The sequence below is a fragment of the Squalius cephalus genome, assembly GCF_949319135.1.
Source record: "Squalius cephalus genome assembly, chromosome: 24".
Classification (NCBI taxonomy): domain Eukaryota; kingdom Metazoa; phylum Chordata; class Actinopteri; order Cypriniformes; family Leuciscidae; genus Squalius; species Squalius cephalus.
This window is the reverse complement of record NC_137145.1, coordinates 31,092,978-31,115,405: the sequence shown is the minus strand read 5'-3', so window position 1 is coordinate 31,115,405 and position 22,428 is coordinate 31,092,978. Positions and strand designations below refer to the sequence as shown.

General features: G+C 40.9%; 1 protein-coding gene and 1 long non-coding RNA gene across 2 annotated transcripts; both read right to left on the bottom strand.

Moving 5' to 3' along the window:
• Positions 1–8,125: 8,125 nt before the first annotated feature.
• On the bottom strand, positions 8,126–10,105 carry LOC307152668 (uncharacterized protein; the record flags this gene model as incomplete). Its single annotated transcript, XM_079861494.1, has 4 exons — positions 10,017–10,105; positions 8,611–8,727; positions 8,363–8,514; positions 8,126–8,252 (listed from the first exon to the last, which is right to left on the bottom strand). Exons 1-4 carry the CDS (start codon positions 10,059–10,061, stop codon positions 8,126–8,128), a joined length of 441 nt encoding a protein of 146 aa, XP_079717620.1. The 5' UTR covers positions 10,062–10,105.
• A 118-nt stretch (positions 10,106–10,223) lies between these two features.
• Positions 10,224–10,658, bottom strand: LOC307152683. Its single transcript, XR_013820032.1, has 3 exons — positions 10,600–10,658; positions 10,351–10,494; positions 10,224–10,262 (listed from the first exon to the last, which is right to left on the bottom strand). It is a non-coding gene; the product is annotated as an uncharacterized lncRNA (long non-coding RNA).
• Between the last annotated feature and the right edge of the window lie 11,770 nt (positions 10,659–22,428).

Below are 22,428 nucleotides of genomic sequence, written 5' to 3'. Positions count from 1 at the left end.
TGACCATGGTGACCCGAGAGCGTCTGTCAGGCAGGAGCACACAGATCTGCTCGAAGTCCCAGGCCCTGTTGCTGCGGACCCACTCGCTGCCCGAAGCCTTGGCTTTCTGGACCTCGGCTGCTCTCTCCTCAGGCGTGCTTTTCTTCATGTACACCCTGGTCAGATGAACAGAGAGGTTGTCTTGGGGCTTTTGGCACAGCAAGCAGTGCACAACGGTGCGATCAGCAGACCTTCAAGACAAAATGACATGATATAGAATAAATTATTTAACCCCCTGAGGTCGGGGGTCTCGCCGGCGATACCAGCTCGCTTTTTTTTATCAGTGTAAAAGAAACTCATAAATACTCTGCTGACTTTGATTTTCCATAGGAGTTTCATACATCAATCGATTCTGTTAAATGTGTATTATTTTTGTGTATACTCACAATAAAAACAAAGTGTTGTGCTTTTTGCCAAATAAAGAAAAATAAACACGAAGCGAGTTCTGCCTTCTCTCTGTCAGTGTAGTCCATTCTGAAACGCGTCCGAAAATGAACAATAACTCAGCGAATACTCAGTCAAACAGACATACAGACACATAGGCATGAAGCTTGAATTCTCTTCTTTTAAAGGTGCATTGCGCAAGTCTCTGAGTTTTTGCAGAACTATGCCCCCTCTGGCGGCAAGCGAAACTGCAACCAGAAGTGTGCACGCTCACGGACAAAAGTTTTCTTTTTTTTATCTTACGTGGAGTTTGCGTTGGTGTTTGAAATGAACTACAAGCCGGTCTCTTAGAATCCATCTTCTACGGAGAATGGCGGCGAATACACAAACCTGCCAGACATAGCCAGGTGAGCGTGCCGTGAACGCGCATGACGTCACGCCCAGTCTAAAATTCCGGCCCGAATCCCTCTTATTTATTTTACTGTACAGGATTATAGAGACAATCTCAGTGATCAGAGAAGGGCTCATTCAGCCCATCAGGCAATTGTTTAAGCATGTATGGGTTAGAAAACGGGTATTTTTAACATGAAAAGTTGCTTAATGCACCTTTAAATGAAGTAATTTATATAAAAAACAAATATTCTCATCTTGTGAAATCTGTATTAAAAGAGAGCGATTCCAGTCGAGCTCATTACAGCTGATTCAAATGTAATGTGACTCCGCCCACGTAGAGCGCGTGCTATTCAAACGCAAATGGCTGAGGCAATCCACGCAAACCTGTGAACGCCCCCATATCAGCTCGAGAAAACACAAGTTTATTCAGATCATTACTTGTTTACACCGTCTCGCAGCGCTGTGAGGAATAATAATAATGGAAAATGTCCCTCAGAAGTGCGGGTATTTCGAGGAGCAAGGATCAGACTGAGCTGAGGAATACAGTAGTAAGTTTTTTTCCCTTCTCACATGAATCGGGTTTCTGTTTATGAATGAATGAACGGCAGAGATGCGCGTTGTTTACCACAGCTCGCAAAAAGACAGTTTAAAATTAAATCGCGTGTGTGAATGATGATGTTTTAGCAAACTGTATTGCTATACTGAGATGAGTAAAAATCGACTGAAATATGTTGAAATAAAATGTAGGCTATTTGTATAAGCAACGTATTAAACTGCAAATTAACATTTATATGCCCTAATATTTCATAAAAACAACGTTACAGTCAGGCGAAATATGAAAGACAACATTTTGTTGACTAGATTTGGGTACAGTTTTTACTGTAGAATATACTGTAAAATTACACTTGAATTGTTGTTGTAATTGTAACCTTTTTAATAAAAAAAAATATTTACAAGGTAGATGTAAACAAACTATTAAAAGGTAAATATATTTATTTTCTTTAAATAATTTGTATTGTGTTTTATTAGTAACAAATTTGGGGAGAGGATAAATATTCCAAAACTGAAAATACAGTGAGAATTAACTGCACAATTACTAGACATGTTTACCTTGGATATTATAAAATTTGCAAGCACAATTTGTGAAAAAAAAAAAAAAAAAAAAAAAAAATTTATATAAAATATTTGTGTATAAATATATACACACATATATATATATATGTGTGTGTATGCATATATATATGTGTGTGTGTATGTATATATATATATATATATGTATACAGTATATACAGGGTGCGATTTGTGAAAAAACAGAGGGGGGGATATTTTGAAACATTTTTATTCATAAAAATAAATCATGAGAACATGAACTTCATTCACTGCATTTGCTGCTCTGGACCCTTTTCATTGTTCCCAGCTAGCTATAGCTAGAGTTTTCGCGCTGAAAAAAATACATAAATAGCCTATTTGTACTTGGTGACATTCTGAAAAGCCGTACATGGATCAAAGCTAATGGACAGGATCAGATAAATCAGAGCTTAGATTCTCTGCCCGAGCCCGAACTTGACCCGGGCCGGGCCCTTGATCGAGCACTTGTGTTACAAAATGCAACACGTCACGTGTCATGCTCAGCGTCTCCTCCACTCGCAAGCATCACACCGGCCAGGGATAATAAACTTTAAAAATATTTATTTTGTTTAAAAAATATTCTATATTCTAAAACCTTGTTGAATTAAATTAGAGTTGTAGCCTAGGCCATCCAAAGTTCATTCTTGTTCATTTTTTGTGTTCATCATTGTTCACGTTTTTTTAATTTTTTTTTTACTTTCTTCATTCGGACCCATTTGCGATCCATTTCATTCTGAATAAACAAACAAGGCAGTTTACATGATTTGTCCTTGTTGCATTATTAATTAAGATAATAATTAATAAATCCACGCACAATTATCCGTGAACTTGATAAATGTTGCAGATATGTTTTACTATGCACAAATGCCTTTCAACTTATGTGTGCAAAATTCAGAAGCAGTAAATTAATGTGCAGAAATTTGTACAAAGATTCTGTAAGCATACTATATGTGTTGTAGCCATTAAATAAGCTAATTTAGTTTCATATTTGTTAAAATATTATAATGTTATTTTTTTCCATCTATGTTGATTTATGAAAAGTGAACAGCACGAGTAAGATAGGATGTGCAGTATATCGGGAGACTTGTAGTGGGTCAGACATGATTTTGACCACTTCATTAAGTTTTGTTTTGTAGAAAGCCTTTCTTTAAAGTGAATTTCGTTTAGTATAAATTGTATCTTAATTTTAATACATGTTTCATCAACGAATTGCATGTATTTAATAAATAAGCAGCAAATATAGCAGACAATAGGCTATAATCATGGAGGCGCGCCGCGGTCACTTGCACTGCACCTTAACTGGAGCGCATCTCATCATAAATTAACAGAGAATATTAAGAAATAGGCTATATCTAAAGAAAGCTTGAAATGTCTTTAAACGAAACAATTCAAAAGGAAAAGAAATAGGCAACACTCTGATGTAATCCATGCATTTCTCCATGCATTCACTACGGAGATGGCGATCGTCAACTTCATCTTTGCTTCATCTCTCCTTCCCTAGCGCCACCACTGGTTATAACGGCCCACGTATTAAAAATGGTCGGTTTTAAATCGCACCGCGCGAAACGCCTTCTACCTCGCCTTCTACCTAAACGCCAGGACCTCTAGACGCGCGTAAACGCGTCTTTACATTGACTTAACATTGAAATCACTCGCGCCAGACACTCAAGTGTGAGTGAGTAATCAAAAAACCTTTGCTTTAGCCTCAATTGAGTAAAACACCGTGTGTAACTTCGGCCATTCTCAGTGGTGTGACTGGGACACTAACTCTGCTTGTCATCATAGAAACAGATAATCAGATTGTGATGTTTATTCCCGCTTCAGTAATATGTTGAATATTATATACGGCGTAAAAAAAGACCTGCAACCGTCTCGCAAGTGTTGATAGGCCATTACTCGTGAGGTGTAACCAGCGCCGTGGGCGGGACATTGAGATTGAGCAAGTCTGCAGAGTGGTGATTACAGAGAGGCTGCGGAGCCAGTCAAAGTAGCACATTTTTAAATAAAATGGACTTTAATCAAACCACGGATCCGTGGTAAGTTTTGTGATCCGCCTCGCCACAATGTACCAGATACATTGACCAGAAAGGGGGAAATCCCACGCATCCCCCCCGGCAAATCGCACCCTGAGTATATATATATATATAATATATATATATATATATATATATATATGTGTGTGTGTGTGTGTGTGTGTGTGTATATGAAGAGTTCAGATGCAAAAGCCTCTAAATGCCATCTGAAATTTTCTTCTAGAATGATCATTTTTATGAAGCTTGTATATTTAAGTTAGCTATAGGTGACACACCTGAGTGAATGGCTCATTAAGTATGCAGGGGCATTGTCTCATCAGGTGTGAACTACTAAATATGCATGATCGTTTACGCCCCATCCGCATATTGCCTTTCCAAACTAAAAGTGTTTCGCAAAACTTAAATCAATGTATCTGTCACGTTTTCATGGACTTTCTGTTTGTTTTCTTTGTCATTAGTATCATCATCATCATCATCATCATCATCATTAGTTCAGTTCTGTCACCTGTGTTTAGTTAATTAGTCAATCTTCATCATCACCGTCACCTGTCGTCACCCATTATCATCTGTGTATTTAAGTTCTCCCTTTTTCAATCTTCAGTTGTCGGTCAATGTTGAGTGTTGGTGTTTGTTTGAGCACATGCTCACTGTTTCGAGTTTTCCTTTATAATAAACTAAAGTATTTTTGTATATCGTGGATCTTCGTCTTCTTCATCTTGATCTTCACCCAGAGACGTTACAGATTGACCGACCCAACAAAGATGAGTAGGCTTGATTTGATGGAGTTCTTTCACGCCCTGCGATCCCCAGCATCTCTACTGGCTCCGCAATTGGACGCAGCCCCGTTCCTCCTCCGATTGTGTCCGGCTGAACAAAGCCCCCTTCACCGCTGGTCCCGTCCAGCACTGAGCCCTCATCACCGCTGGTCCCGTCCAGCACTGAGCCCCCTACACCGCTGGTTCCGTCCAGCACTGAGCCCTCTTCACCGCTGGTCCTGTCCAGCACTGAGCCCCCTACACCGCTGGTTCCGTCCAGCACTGAGCCCTCTTCACCGCTGGTCCCGACCAGCACTGAGCCCTCTTCACCGCTGGTCCTGCCCAGCACAAAGCCTTCACCGCTGGTCCTGCCCAGCACAAAGCCTTCACCGCTGGTCCTGCCCAGCACAGAGCCCTCTTCGCCGCTGGTCCTGCCCAGCTCAGAGACTTCTTCGCCGCTGGTCCTGTCCAGCCCAGAGCCGCCTTTGCCCCCTGTCTCATCCAGCCTTGAACCAGAGCCTGACAATTCTGTTCTCCAGCCTATCTTTGAAGTCCCACCCAGCCTCCCTCTCCCACCTCCTCTCGTCTGTCTTCAGCCTTCCTCATCTCCTCTGCCTCCTGTCAGCCCTGTCACTCGCCCACTAGAAGTCAGTGAATTGTTGGGCTCACTGTGGGGCTTCCAGTCCCCAGCATCGTCCTGGACTGTGGATTCCTGGGTTCCGCCTCCAGCAGCTTCGTCCAGGATTCCACATCGGCCCATCGCTCCACTGTCTCACCCTTGGCTCTTACCTCCCTCAGCTCCACCGTGGTCCTTCAGTTCACCAGTTCCGCCAGGCTCCCTCATTCCCCCGGATTCGCTTTGGTCCCTCATCGACCTTCCATCGCCTCTGGACTTCTCTCCTCTGGCTTCGCCTCGTCCCTTCGTCCCCCCGGCTCCCTTGGACTCCTCTCTCCCTTCTGCTCATCCTTTGTCCTCAGTCCCTCTGTCTCCACCGAGCCCTTCAGTAACCCCGTCTACACTTCGGTCGCCTGAGCCTGCGGATTCCCCCGGTCACTCTGAAACCTCTGCTCCACCGTGTCCTAGCAAACTTCCGTCTTCTCCCTGTTATTCCCTGTCTTTGGTTCCGCCCTGGTCTCCTCAACCACCTGCCTTGCCTCCGTCAGTCGGCCCCCTGGAGTCGTCAGTCCTGCCTCCCCCATGGCTCCTCCCTCCGTCCTCTCCGCCATGGCCACCCGAAGGGTCTGCACCGCCGTGGTCATCATCTCAGCCTGCTTCACCATGGCCTCCTCCTCAGCCAGCTCCACCTAGGTCACCTGAGCCATCCTGGAGTCCGTCTTCCTGTTCATCCTCCAGTCTCGGACTCCAGGATGCCCCCCCCCCCCACTCTGCCGTTTACGGCGCGGGACGCGCCTTGCGGGAGGGGGGAGTTATGTCACGTTTTCATGGACTTTCTGTTTGTTTTCTTTGTCATTAGTATCATCATCATCATCATCATTAGTTCAGTTCTGTCACCTGTGTTTAGTTAATTAGTCAATCTTCATCATCACCGTCACCTGTCGTCACCCATTATCATCTGTGTATTTAAGTTCTCCCTTTTTCAATCTTCAGTTGTCGGTCAATGTTGAGTGTTGGTGTTTGTTTGAGCACATGCTCACTGTTTCGAGTTTTCCTTTATAATAAACTAAAGTATTTTTGTATATCGTGGATCTTCGTCTTCTTCATCTTGATCTTCACCCAGAGACGTTACAGTATCGTTTTATGTGAATGATTAGGCAGGATGATTTTCACATCATTTTGAAGAAAAAACTCTAGGCGACGACATCCATTAGTCAAAATTCTTATTGACATTTATTTAGTATGTGTTTTGTGGCCTTATTTCAGAAACTTTCATTTTTAGTTTTTTCAATAACCATGCATAAACATTATTCTCTCAAAAATGAAAACATGTACATACATGTGGCTCACATATCATGGTAGTCCTGTTTGTGCTAAATAGAGTGTAATTTTTTTTTTTGCCATTGATATGTTTATAAGCAACTGAAAAAAGCACAAATGTCAGGGCATGTCAGAACATCTCAAGGACCCCAAAAACACCCCAGACCCCACAGGGTTAAAAATTCTTTATATAATACATTTTTCTTCTTACATGCATTTAATATTCCATTAGTTATCCACGGTTTTTTATCAGATTTCAGTTTTACTTCTTTCTTTACTACAGGAAAGTTTTTTTCATAAAGTGATGTTACAACAGTCAAAAATGAATCATAGGCTTCATTCACGTTATCTACGTACACTTTGCCCCAGTCTTGTTTCATTAAATCCTCTTTGAATAAATTGATGTTTTCTTGGGTTCTGTGTCGGGTAATTGTGTATATTTTGTTGTCTTTCCTGGTCCTAGCGTAGCTATGTATGTTTGCAAAAACTGGCAGATGGTCACTGACGTTGTTTATTATTAGTCCACTTTCAACTTTATAGTCAATGACGTTGGTAAATATGTTATCAATTAATGTAGCACTATTTATTGTAATTCTGGTTGGTCGAGTGATTGAGGGATACAAACCAGTACTATACATCAAATTAATGAACTCTGTAGTTTTGTTGTGTTCTTGTGGGTTGAGCAAGTCAATATTGAAGTCTCCACAGATAAAAAACATTTTTTTGTTATTGCTATTACTAAATATTTCTGTTATTTTTCCATTAAACATGTCAATATTTGATCCCGGTTTCCTATAAATGCAGCTAGTTAAAATGTTTTTAGATTTTTCCATTTCAGTTTGTACTGTGATTCATTCCATGATTGTATCTAAAACAAAATACATTTTATTAACTATTTTACATTGATATCTTTGGTCAATATATAATGCAACCCCCACACCTTTTGATTGTTTCCTGTTGATGATAAATAGTTCGTATCCCTCAATCGCAACCAAATCATGATGTTCTTCCGTGAGCCAGGTTTCTGTTATTGCTATTGCTGTGAATTTATTTTCCACTTGTTTTAGACACTGTTTGATTTTTGAAAGACAAGTGTGCAAGGGGCCCAAAACAGCGTACAAGGTCAGGATAGTGTTCAATGTAGAGATGCTTAGGACGGAGTTTGAAATCTGGAAAGGCTTCTTTCAGCATCTCTCTATGATCCTATAGCATGACAGCATGTCAAACGCATCCACCCTCTGCTCTCGGCTCGTGGACGCACCAGACTCATGTTTACAAGATCAATAAATAAACAATGAAGAAAGTGCCAATGAATGACTGCTTTGAGTAGCAACATTACAAATAATAATCATCTCGTTCATTAGACTTCAGATTGCTTACCGTGTTTTTCCAGCAATGTCCTCAATCAGACTCTGTGCCAGGAATGCGTCTGCCAAAGTCCTCATGCGGTACTGCTTCTAGGCTGTTTCCGGAGTGTGTCCCGAGAGCTGAGCCACCGCGTTCCTCTCCACCTCCAGCAGGTTCTCAGCAGCCGTCTCGAAGGCCATCCGGGCGTCACCGCTGGTCACTGCTGGAATGTTGTATCTAGAACACAGGGCAACATTAGAATGCAAAAGAACAAGCGGACCATGTGCACATTTGTGTACTTTATATTGAGTAAAAAGATTATACAGATATGCATAAATGGCACTTACTTGGCATGGAGTCTTTTTAGATCATTACAGGGGTTGTGGATCGGCCTTCCGGTACTGGAAACAAAAAAATGGCCCTGTGCCGTCGCATCGTCCCCTGACCTGAGACCCTGGAGCATCACCGGCCGCATTTGGTCAAAGTACAGGCCAAACCACTGGGAAAAAGAAATAAATATATTTCAAAACACACACGCACATGCACACACACACACACACACACAGATATAATGCAATTTTGAATAAAAATGTACATGTTCCTGGTCAGCGGTCAGAGGAACTTCAGCGACTTGTGATGCGGCCGTTTTATGCTCCTTCACCGCCACAGACGAGCCGTTCTGAGTACGGGTTCTCCCCTGCCATTCCTCAACCTGCAAACACACAGTTGTGCACATTCGATGACAGGTCTCACTAATAATCAAAAGGTACACACACATCTGTGAACCACAAGAGATCAGGAGGCATTGATGAAATAAAAAAAAATAAAAAAGGTTACGGTCCCACTTTATATTAAGTGGCTTTAAAGGGTTAGTTCACCCAAAAATGAAAATTCTGTCAGTAATTACTCACCCTCATGTTGTTCCAACCGCGTAAGACCTTCGTTCATCTTCGGAACACAAATTAAGATATTTTTGATGAAATCTGAGCTATGTCTCACTCCTCCATAGGCTGCTATGTGACCGAAACTTGCTGGCCCAGAAAAGTCATCAAAGAGATCGTTAATATAGTCCAAGTGACTCCAGTGGCTCAATCTTAAGTATATCAAGCGACGAGAATACTTTTTGTGCGCAAAAACAAACAAAAATAACGACTTTATTCCACTTTTCATTTCCTTCTCTCTGGGCCTCTAGTTGGTTCGCGTAGTCTTTTTGCGCAGCGCGTCTGTGTTACACGTCACCACGTAGGCTCACTATTGGCCGACGCCGGTCATGTGTGTGATGCGTGATGACGTGCAACACAGACGCGCAGCGCAAAAACACTACGAGGCCCAGAGAGAAGGAAATGAAAAGTGGAATAAAGTCGTTATTTTTACAAAAAGTATTCTCGTCGCTTGATATACTTAAGATTGAGCCACTGGAGTCACTTGGACTATATTAACGATCTCTTTAATAACTTTTCTGGGCCAGCAAGTTTCGGTCACATAGCAGCCTATGGAGGAGTGAGACATAGCTCTGATTTCATCAAAAATATCTTAATTTGTGTTCCGAAGATGAACGAAGGTCTTACGCGGTTGGAACAACATGAGGGTGAGTAATTACTGACAGAATTTTCATTTTTGGGTGAACTAACCCTTTAAGTTCTATGTACTTACATTGGAATTAATAATTTGATACAATGGACTTATTGTGTACATGCATGTTTTTACATTGTACTTATATTTTGAAAATACCTGCATGTAATTACAGCTGTAATTAATTTATGTAATTACATTTGTAATTACACTGTTGACCCTTCCCTAACACCTTAACCCACCCTTAAACCCACCCATACCACCACACCTGTCCCTAACCTTACCCGTATCACACCTCAATAGCAGCACAAGTGTTTTACAATACAACCTGAACACAATAAGTACATTGTACTTATTTTTCGATGTAAGTACATAGTACTTAAAGCCACTTAATATAAAGTGGGACCAAGGTTACTAAAATACACTTACCGTCATGTTGGTAACAACACCGGGCCGCTGGAGGAGCTTGAGCATAACGATGGCCTCCAAATAGTAGAGGACCAGCAGATGGTCGTTCTTATCAATTTTTATTATTTTATTACGTTCTTATTATCCTCCCCAGAAACGGCTTCTGGACCCTGGAGTTTCCCCATAACCGTCAGGAAATCCATGAAGGCATCATCCAGGATTACCACACAGTCTGCCGGCAGCTTCTCCTTCCCGTAACCATGGTAACTGAGAAATAAAATAGTAATGATGAGCTCACCTGCGATTTCCGTTTAATAGATAAAAAAAGGAGTGAAAAAATCATTAAAAAACATACAGTTTTTGTGTCAACTCTTTGTTGACTTTCTTTGACATACCAGCCCGTATGCCATCCAGAGGACTGATAAAGTCTGTACAATTACTGAAGAGACTTTTGTCCTTGGTGTGGATGCTGGTGGACATGATGATGTACTTCATGAACCTTAAAGAGAGAGAAAGAAATGGTTGTTACAGTCAGAAGACAGCCTATCTGATAATTATCAGTTGACAGTAACACAATGTGTTTGTTACGTTACACAGTCCTGACCTCTTGAGACTTTTCTAGTAGTTGAGCACCGTCTGCTTGGAGAGTTGGGTCTGGGTGAGTACATTAAAGTACTCTCGCACCTTCTCCACCTCTCTAACAAACGACATGCTCGGCTCATTTGGGTCCATGTAGTGCATGAACCAGGAGACAGATTCCACCTGTAATTATACATTACACATTAAAATCTGCAGGGCTGAATGTAAAACAGGTTAACATGTGACCACAACACACAGTTTATGGATAAGAACCAAACCACATTTTGGCAACACTTATTTTTAACAGTTAGTACCATAGTAATGACAGTAAATTATGCATAATTAAATGCACATAAACCTCAACCAAATCCTAATACTAACTCTAGTAAGTACAAGTATTACTTAATATTACACAGTACTTAAATATATAATTACACTGTAACATTGACACCTTAAAATAAAGTGTAACCTATTTTTTCTTAAAATGTATTTATTCATTTTTCTGTGTGTGTGTGTGCGTGCGTGACATTTAAATGTATCTTTTCTTTTAAAATTACCTTTTGTTTGCTCCTCTTGTTGCTCAAGTCCACACGCAAGAAATGGAAAAACCCCTGAAGAAGGGGATGGTCAATAGAGTGCTTCTTATAGAGGCCCTTTTTGTTCATCTCCACCCGAACATCAGAGGTCCACCTCGGTCCCCCAGTGCTGAAATCAAATAAACCAGGTGGTCAAATGATTGTGTATATGTTCAAGAGAAATCATGTCCAATATCTGCATCTGCTCTCTGTGAAGGATGATGTGAAACTTTACCTCTGATAGTACTCCTCAGAGCTGTCATTCTGGCTCCACAGCTGGCGGCTCGCTCTCAGCATCCCTCGTGGAGCTCTGAGGAACGGAAGATGGCGCAGGAAGGAGTGGAGGAATGTTCCTCACCACCAAGCCCTTCATATCCATTTCCTCTAACAAGCTAAGAAAAGAAAAACAGTGAATACACACACATTTGATGGAATATTGAGTATTGTACTGCAACAGGACAAAGCAGTGAGGCATAAAGGTAAATTACACACCTGGCAAGAGGATCAGCCGCTCCCAAAATCTCCTGAATCCTCTGGTACTCCCAGAACCGCCGGGTGTGGGTGAACTCGGCCATCTCCTTCTTCGCCTGAATCACAGTGGCTTGGATGTCCTCCTCAGAGCTTCCCTGCATGCACAGCGTCCTCAGATGCCCTGGAAGAGTGCGCGGCGCCTTCCTGCAGATCGGGCAGAGGAAGTAAATCCTGCTGTGGAACGCACTGTATGAACAAACAAACAAAAGAGATTGTACTGTTCTCCTTGCATGTACAGATGCAATTTAACAGCCAGCCAAACTCCATCCATAAAGTACAGATGAGCCAGTATTCATCTTAGTCTTTGCCTTTTAATAAGATGCCAGGTACATTATGAATTAGGAGTAAAACTGTAAATAACAACAAAATAAACAATAATCAGAACAATAATACAATGACTAAAGACCATTCATGTAGTTCTGAAACTCTTATCTGAAAATACCCAAATTAAATCAGTGTCATCAATTTACTTAAATGGAATTATCGGATAATAAAGAAAATAGCAACAAATACAGATTGACTCATATAGTGAAGTTATCACGTCAAAGTAGAATGGAATCAACACATTGAATGCTATATCAAAGAACGGCTAGGCTAATAGCTAAAGGCTATCACAAAAATAACTTAAAAATAAATCAAAGCTTCAAATAAAACTATCACAAATATATGCAAATATATATCATCAAGCATTATGTAACGAGGAATTAACTTACAGATGATGCTTTTACAAACGCAAAACAAAGGATGGCATCCGAAGATCGAGGGGAAGCTGACTGCATGAAATGTGATCACTTATATTTCTAGAGAACTACCACAGGGGGGCGCCAGAACTAAAACAACTACAAAACAATACAAGTGACATTTAAACTAGAAGCAGAACACTCCCCGCCAGACATCCTAAGGATGTCTTATTTAAGTCTTAATTTTCCTTAGGCAACAGAAGAACAATCTCTGTAATTGGTCTGAGATACTTTACTTCCTTTCCGGATCCATTTTTAGTAACTCTCAACTGAACCTTGCGTACTCTCCCATCAGTGCTTGGAAATACTTGGGACACAAGAGCCATAGGCCACTTGTTACGAGGGCTCTGATTGTCTTTTAGGAGTACAAGATCTCCTTCTTGAATGTCAGGTTGAGTACTATTCCACTTGCGACGACTTTGTAGTGTTGGGAGATATTCACGTCTCCAGCGATACCAAAAATTGTCAGCAAGACTCTGCACCTGCTTCCACTGTTGTCTGAACATGTCACTACCTGAGAAGTTCCCAGGAGATGGAGTAGCACCAATCTTCTGGGTCAGAAGCATAGCAGGGGTCAGTATAAGAGGTGAGTCAGGGTCAGAGGAGATTGGAACTAAGGGCCTTGCATTAATTATTGCAGAAATTTCAGCCATGAATGTGCATAGGACCTCATGTGAGAGGGGACGAGACGCATACTGCATCAACATTGAATCCAGAATCCTTCTCACTACTCCTATCAGACGTTCCCAAGCTCCCCCCATGTGTGAAGCATGGGGCGGATTGAATTCCCATGAGCAAGAGCAGTTGGTGAGGTATTCTTGCATCTCTGGTTCCTTCACCAATTTGGAGAATCCCAGTTCTTTGCTTGCAGCTACAAAGTTAGTTCCACAATCTGACCGGAATTGTTTCACGGGCCCTCTAATGGCAAAGAATCTCCGTAGTGCATTTATACAACTGGAAGTGTCAAGGGATTCAATTACCTCTATATGAACGGCTCGTGTGGACATACAAGTGAAGATAATAGCCCAACGCTTGCTCTCTGCATGACCTCCTCTTGTACGACGAGCTGAGACTGAGAAAGGACCAAACACATCCAAGCCAACATAAGTGAAAGGTGGGGATGGACTGAGACGCTCCTCTGGAAGGTCTGCCATTTTTTGACTCTCTGTTTTCCCGCGCAACTTCCGACATACAATACATTTATGTATGACACTACTAACAGATCTCTTTCCATTAATCCGCCAGAATCCTGCAGTGCGCAGAGCTCCTTCTGTGAAAAGACGGCCCTGATGCTTCACTTGATCATTGAAGTGACGAATTGGTATGGTGGAAATATGATGTCGCCCAGGTAAAACAATGGGATATCTCTCATCACTGACCACAGGTGCATGTGTTAAACGACCACCAACCCTGATTAACCCATCTTCACCCAAAACAGGATTCAACTTAATGAGAGGACTATTCTGAGAGATTTCAACATGTCTCGTAAGAGCACTGTACTCTCCAGGAAAGACAGACTTTTGGACTGAAAGAAGGATGACCTTTTTGGCTTGGGCCAACTCACTCAGGCAAGGTTGATGACATTTATGCCAGCTTATACGTTTGCAGGTCTGTCCTTTAGACATACAATGAAAGGATCTGGCAACATGGATCAAACATGTCACGGCTCTCAACAGAGAGTTCCATGTGGAAAAGTGCTCAAAACGTTCTGGGTTAAGTGGTTTCTCAGTTATACTTGTGGCAGCAGTGCTCACTTGAGGTAAAGGACGAACCTCGGAATCTGTCTCTGGACTCACCAGCTCAAAGGTATCTTGCAAGGTCAGATCACTTTCCAAAGGTCTATAAAGAAAGTCTGGTCCAGTCAGCCACATGGTGTTTGTAAGAAGAGAAGCTGGAACAGACCTAGAGGCACAGCTGGATTGTGCTCTGTAGGGACAAAATTCCATTGCTCAACCTTCGATGATTGCCTGATTCTTTGAACACGATTGTGCACATACACATAGAACCTCCTACTTTCGTTGTGTATGTAACCCAATACGACCTTGCTGTCACAGAAAAACTTCACTGAGTCTGGTTTAAAATCAATCTCGTCCAAGATGAAATCTGAGATCTCGACAGCTAACACAGCTGCGCAAAGTTCTAACCTAGGGATAGTAGGTTCATCTGGAGGTGTCAATTTAGCTTTACCTAAGACAAAACCAACGTTGGTCTGTCCATCTTCATGAATAGTCTTGAGGTATGCTACTGCTCCAATGGCTTTGACAGAGGCATCTGAAAATATACACAGCTCTGTAAATTTTGCTTTTGAGAGTGACTTCAGGCTATATGTCCTCTGAACATGAACTCTCTTCAGGTCTTGCAATGAATTTCTCCACATTTCCCACTCTCTGCATTTCTCTTCTGAGAGGGGCTTGTCCCAGTTATCAATTCCCTTTGACAGCTCTCTTAACAGGAATCTTCCATGAATTGTGACAGGTGCTGCAAAGCCTAAAGGGTCATAAATGCTGTTAACAGTGGAGAGAATGCCACGACGAGTCAAAGGTTTGCTGTTATCTGGTGAGTGGAATGTAAAGGTATCTGTTGATATTCTCCAGTTCAGGCCAAGACTACGTTGAGAAGGCATGGATTCATCTCCGAAATCAAGATCTTTGACACCTACAGCACAGTCTTCAGGTGGAAAGGCCGCCAACACTAGTGGGCTGTTTGACATTATCTTGTGGAGCCTTAGATTCGATTCTGCCAGGGATGCCTGTGTCCTCTGAAGTAAATCAACAGCTTCAAAAGCAGTCGGAAATCATCTGAGACCGTCGTCCACATAAAAATCTCTCTTCACAAAGTTATAGGTGTCAGTTCCATGCATAGGCTCTCCTTCTTTGGCGGCCCGATGAAGTCCGTAGATAGCCACTGCTGGGGAAGGGCTATTTCCGAACACATGGACTTTCATCCTACATTCAATTACATCCTTGTCGAGATCATTGTCATGGAACCACAGGAACCTCAAATAATCTCTGTGGTTTTCTTTCACTGTAAAACAGTGGAACATCTGCTGTATATCTGCAGTCACAGCAACAGGCTCCTTCCTGAATCGAATCAGCACACCTAACAAGCTGTTGTTCAAATCTGGTCCTGTCAAAAGGACACTATTCAGAGACAGACCCTGATATTGGGCGCTAGAGTCGAACACCACTCTGATTTGGTTGGGCTTTTTAGGATGATAAACCCCGAAGAATGGTAAATACCAGCGTTCCTGGTCATCACTTAGGGGAGAAGCATACTCGGCATGATCATTTTCAAACAATCTTTGCATGAAGTCTGTAAATTGCTGTTTCATCTCTGTTTTTTTCAGCAAAGTGCGACGAAGAGAGCAGAGCCGAGTGAGAGCATGCTCTCTGTTATTGGGAAGTTGAGGCCTTGGGTATCTGAAAGGAAGTGGACCCACCCAGCTATTGTCACTATCTCTGGAAAACTCACTGTCCATGATCTCCAGGAAGAGATGATCCTCAACAGACAGAGCATGCTTGTTGTCATCCCTTGTGCGCCTGAACACTGAACAGCCAAGGTGATTTTCTCTCTTTGCACCCTTGTAGAAATAAGGGATACCTTGTACTTCAGCTGTGAGACTTAAGTTATCCTTCAAGTTAATGTGACTTTGACATGGTGGAAAGTATGAGGTTCTACCATTGTCCAGCACATGTGTCTTGTAACTCAACACACTTGGTTTGTGAGAATTACCCAAGCATACATCTCCAACTATAAGCCATCCTAAATCTGTTTTAATCGCAAAGGGAGCATTATGAGGCCCATTTATCTGGCGTCTCACCTTATGTACTCTCAGAGCATCACGACCCAACAGCATGAGGATCTGGGCACTGTCATCCATTTCTGGAATCTCAGAGGCTATTCTTCTAAGATGAGGATGATTTTGAGCAACCTCTGGGGTAGGTATTTCTGCCCTGTTATCTGGAATATCATTGCACTCGATTAGAGTAGGTAGAGCCAGGTTAATACCACCGCTAACTGGCTCTATCTGAAAGCCATCAGCTCTCCTTCCAGAAGCTTCAATAGTTCCGGCACAGGTTTTCATGAGATAAGGAGAAGCCAGACTATTAATGCAGAAAAGCTCGAAAAACTCTGATTTTACTAGTGACCTGTTGCTCTGGTCATCGAGCATTGCATACTTCTTGACAGCGGTTTCTGGACTGCCATTAGGATACACTCTAACTAAGCAAATTTTAGAACAAGATTTAGCTGACAAACCATCCCCACACACTTTAGTACAGGCACTGTTCACAGAAGGCGATGAACGTTCTTCCTCCCCGCCATGCTCTGAAGAGGTTGAAATTTTGGAGACCCATGGTGCAGGTCCTGGGTGGAGGGCAGTGGTGTGGTCTTCCCTATCACATTCTGTACACCTCACTGAAGATTTGCAATTGCGTGCAATGTGGGAAGAAGATGCACAACATCTAAAGCAGATACCATTTTCCTTTAAGTAGGCCTTTCGTTCCTCCAATGGCTTCATCCGAAAACCACGACACTTTTGCAGCGGATGAGGCTTGTTATGTATTGGACAGTTCTTAATCTTTTCATCACTGGTGCCCGAGTCCTTACTGGGGTAGGCATTTTGAGAAACATAAATTTTATGAACAGAAATGGGCATCCTCTGATGTGTTTGTTTGCTCAAGAATTTCTCACCTTTTGGAGGACCGGCAATTGTGAAGCTTGGATCGTTTCTGGCTTTTGCCTCATAACAGACGAAGCTGACAAAATACCAGAAAGGAGGAAAGGAGGCATTATACTGTTCTTTATATTTCATGCCGTGAGAGAGCCATTTCTCTTGAAGAAAGTGTGGTAGCTTTTCCACTATGGGGTTTATTCCTCTAGCAGTATCCAGATATGTTAGCCCGGGCAGATAGCCATCTTGCTTAGCTGCCTTTAGTTCTGTCAGGAGATCACCTAACTCTCTTAACTTGATAAAGTCTTTACTAAGAACCCTGGGGAAGTTTTCGAGCCTTTGCAGAAGTGCATTTTCAATTACTTCTGGCGCACCATAACATTCTGTTAATCTTTCCCAGGCGACGTATAGTGCTGCCTTAGGATCTCTGACATGAACTGACCGTAACCTTTTCACATGATCAGATGATTCTTTGCCGAGCCACCTAATAAGCAGGTCCAGCTCTTCACCAGCTGTGAGGCCTAAACCCTCTGTGGCTCCAACAAAAGCTGATTTCCATGCTCTAAAACTCTCAGCTCTGTCATCAAACTTAACGAGACTTGTATTTACAAGCTCACGACGTGCTAAATATTTAGCTAAGTCCAACATACCTGAGGCTTCTGGCTGGTGAAACGGTACTGAATGTGGCCATGCCGAGATAGGTTCCCTCTGAGAGAAACATGAAGCATGAGGATCATATGTTTCCTGTTTAACTTCATCTTTGAATGACTGATCAAACGGCTGAGATGGCAATTCAGTGAAGGCATCCTGCACACGGCTCATTTTAATGGTACTATGAGCAGAGCAGTTGGGGTCTGAGGCCTCAGGGTACAGCTTGTTACTGTAATTTGAATTCTGCATGTATGTTTCTTTTGGTTCATTTAGGTCCACCCCACTTTGTGTTTCAACATAATCTTTGGTACGCTCCACTTTGCTATGTGAAGACACAGAGAAGCTAGCACAGGAAACGCTGTCCTCAATTGCTGCTACCGCTGCTTCTAGCACTTCTGCCTGGGCCAAAGCAGCAGCTTGTTCCTTTTCATGTTGGAGTACCTCCAAATCTGCTTCCATTTTGGCTGTGTCCAGTTTATGGGTCATTTCTAATTTAATCTTATCCAGTTTGATTGCATTCTCTTTCTTTACAAACAATACACAAGTTCGTGCCGCTTCTGCTTGAGCCCGTGCAGTGGCTGCAGCTATGCTAGCTGACATCCTTGATGATCTTGATGATCTCGTTGATCGTGATGAACGTGAGTGCTTTGAGCCCGCTTCAGAAGCTCGGTCTTCTGTGCTCATGGTTTTCTCTGCGTTTTCTTCAGCAGAGGATGTAGGTTTCTCGTCATAGTTCATGGTACAAATATGACTGCAATCTTCTGCCATGTAACTTGATTTGCTTGTAGGATTATCATCTTTTTACTGTACTGTTCTCCTTGCATGTACAGATGCAATTTAACAGCCAGCCAAACTCCATCCATAAAGTACAGATGAGCCAGTATTCATCTTAGTCTTTGCCTTTTAATAAGATGCCAGGTACATTATGAATTAGGAGTAAAACTGTAAATAACAACAAAATAAACAATAATCAGAACAATAATACAATGACTAAAGACCATTCATGTAGTTCTGAAACTCTTATCTGAAAATACCCAAATTAAATCAGTGTCATCAATTTACTTAAATGGAATTATCGGATAATAAAGAAAATAGCAACAAATACAGATTGACTCATATAGTGAAGTTATCACGTCAAAGTAGAATGGAATCAACACATTGAATGCTATATCAAAGAACGGCTAGGCTAATAGCTAAAGGCTATCACAAAAATAACTTTAAATCAAAGCTTCAAATAAAACTATCACAAATATATGCAAATATATATCATCAAGCATTATGTAATGAGGAATTAACTTACAGATGATGCTTTTACAAACGCAAAACAAAGGATGGCATCCGAAGATCGAGGGGAAGCTGACTGCATGAAATGTGATCACTTATATTTCTAGAGAACTACCACAGGGGGGCGCCAGAACTAAAACAACTACAAAACAATACAAGTGACATTTAAACTAGAAGCAGAACAGAGATTATTTTAACACATACAAGTTAAATTAAATGTAGTCAACTTAGTCTGCAGCTTAGTAAAGAAGGACCACTTTGCAAAAACAACCACAAAAATATTTTACAAAATGTAAAAAGTTTTATTAAAAAAAAAGAAGTTTATTCATTAAACTTGTTCCTCAAAGTGAACAAAAGGGGGACAGGGGGTGAATAGTGGTGTCTTTTAGAAAGTGATTTTACAAAATGTTTTCTAACTGTTCAAAGACACACTAATTTTGAAAATAAAGTTAACATTGTTATACTTGATTTGTACCTTTAACATTAATGCTTTATTGGAGATACTGGTGTCTGTTAATGTTGTTGCCAGTCCAGATATCAAATCAGAGATGTTTTACTGATATGTTACGGCTTTGTGTAACAGACACCACTATCCACAATTGGCAAAGGGAGATTGAAATTTGATTTATCTCTTCAGAAAACAACAAAATACATAATATTTATCTAGTAAATGATTATTGATTTTTAAGACTTTTCAGATATCTGGACTGGCAACAACATTAACAGACACCAGTATCCCCAATAAAGCATTAATGTTAAAGGTACATATGTGAAAAATCAGTTAGGTCTTTTAACAAACAAAGACAGCAAACAAAGACAAGGCAGCTTTACCCGATACACCTAATATATAGGAATCACTTACCCTTCAGAAGCCATTTCAAGTTCTTTTAGAAAAAAGCAGTGAGCTCCAGATGACTCTGTTCAATAACTCGTGTAAGGATGTCATATATATGAAAATATATAAAAAACATATATATACAGTATATATATATATATATATATATATATATATATATATATATATATATATATATATATATATATAGTACCAGTCAAAAGTTTGGAAACATTACTATTTTTAATGTTTTTGAAAGAAGTCTCTTATGCTCATCAAGCCTGCAGTTAAAAAAAAAAAAAAAAACAGTAATATTATGAAATATTATTACAATTTAAAATAATGGTTCTCTTTTTTAATATATTTTAAAATGTAATTTATTTTTGTGATGCAAAGCTGAATTTTCATCAGCAAGTACTCCAGTCTTTGGTGTCTTATGATCCTTCAGAAATCATTCTAATATGCTGATTTGATACTCAGTTATTATCAATGATGGAAACAGTTGTGCTGTTTAATATATTTTTTTGGAATACTTTTTTCAGGATTCATTGATGAGTAAAACGTTAACAGCATTTATTCATAAAAACAGCATTTATTCAAAATAAAAACATTTCTAACAATATAAATCGTTACCATCACCTTTTATCAATTTAACGCATCCTTGTTGAATTAAAGTACTAATTTATTAAAAAAGAAATAGTTATTGTTCCCAAACTTTTGAACGGTAGTGTATATTGTTACAAAAGATTTCTATTCTAAATAAATACAGTTCTTTTTAACTTTTTATTCATCAAATAATCCTGAAAAAAGTATCTCAGGTTATAAAAAAAATATTAAGCAGCACAACTGTTTCCAACATTGATCATAAATCAGCATATTAGAATGATTTCTGAAGGATCATAAGACACCAAAGACTGGAGTACTTGCTGATGAAAATTCAGCTTTGCATCACAAAAATAAATTACATTTTAAAGTATATTAAAAAAGAGAACCATTATTTTAAATTGTAATACTATTTCATAATATTACTGTTTTTTTTTTTTTTTTTTTTTTTTTTTAACTGCAGGCTTGATGAGCATAAGAGACTTCTTTCAAAAACATTAAAAATAGTAATGTTTCCAAACTTTTGACTGGTACTGTATATATGACAAACACTCACGTTTATAACGTGCCTTCTCCTTGGTGGAAAATTGAGTCCCCTGCACCTCCTGGATGGTCATGTTCTGTAACACACCTCCCCTGTGGCCATAAAGGGACGCCAGTAAGGCCAAAAAGTGCCCGTAAAACCTCCAGAGGTTCTTATAGGTCGGGTCACTCTCCAAACTGGCTAAAAACAACAACAACGACAACACAGAGTCAAATCTCAGCAATTAAATGGCTAATAAATTTTTACAGTTAACTCCGTGAGAGTACAAGTTGAAATGTTTCAATTAAAACCCAGAATGTCAGGGATGGCTTTTCTGGCCAGGGGGGCAGGGTTTCATAAAATATTGAAGCTTCCCCAGGCGCCACCATTGATTAGCGGACCATCACATGCTGTTAGCATTCCATCGACTCCCATTCATTCTGGCGTCACTTTGACAGCGAATAACTTTACATCCGAGGCGTTTAAAGACTCCATTTGTCCATTATTTATTTCTAAAGAAACACGAAAATGTATAAAAGGCTCCATTAACTTGTATCTTACTTTATGGCCCCATAGAAACAGTTTTTGTAAAAATAGGCTAACGACTGCGTTGCGCGCAATCGGGGGGACGTGGAGGCAAAGTGACAAAATAATTAATCAGAATACTTAGTAAAAGTTGCTCCTGCTCCCAGCTCATGGACAGCTCCTACTCACACTCTCCGTCTCTGCAAGTTTCGAAAGGGAATGATTCAGATTTCTCTCGGTACAGCTACTAGAAGACAGACTGCTCATGTCACTGCAACAGGCTATCATCAAGCTCAGTTTGAGTCTGCACAGTACGCTCAGCCATCAGGAAGAAGAGCTTCTAAATTACTTCTCTTTTCTCTGTTTAAACCTATGGGGTCGCTGTGTCCAGTTTATATACTGACTATGCTCCTGGCACTTCAGCAGGGTCGCCTTGCTTAAGACCTGCTCCTCCTTCATGGCCTTCACTGCCCCCTGCCCAGCGTTTTTAGCACACGGCGCATCTCCCGGCGCAGGCCGATAAGGACCGTCTTGCTGAGGCGGCAGGAGGTTGGAGGCGTTTCTGTAATATAGTCCATGAACTGGGCAAAATTCTGGGCATAGTGCCTCACAATGGTCTCTTTCATGTGGGCCTGCCGGAGAGATGAGATCCACCTGCACACAGACCAAAAAAACAACATCAGAAATCAGGAAACACTCAATTAAAAATAGCATCACATATGCAGACTGTCTTAAAGTGCACAGATGGGCTGGTCATGTACAGAATCAGGTTTGCAGCAAAAACACAAAATTCAAAACAGCATCCCATCAGAAATCTGACAGCGCCCAGACAGGCTGTCCGTGTACATACTGTACTACATACTGTCATAATTTATAATCACTATCATAATTCCATAATTAATATCGTGTACAGAA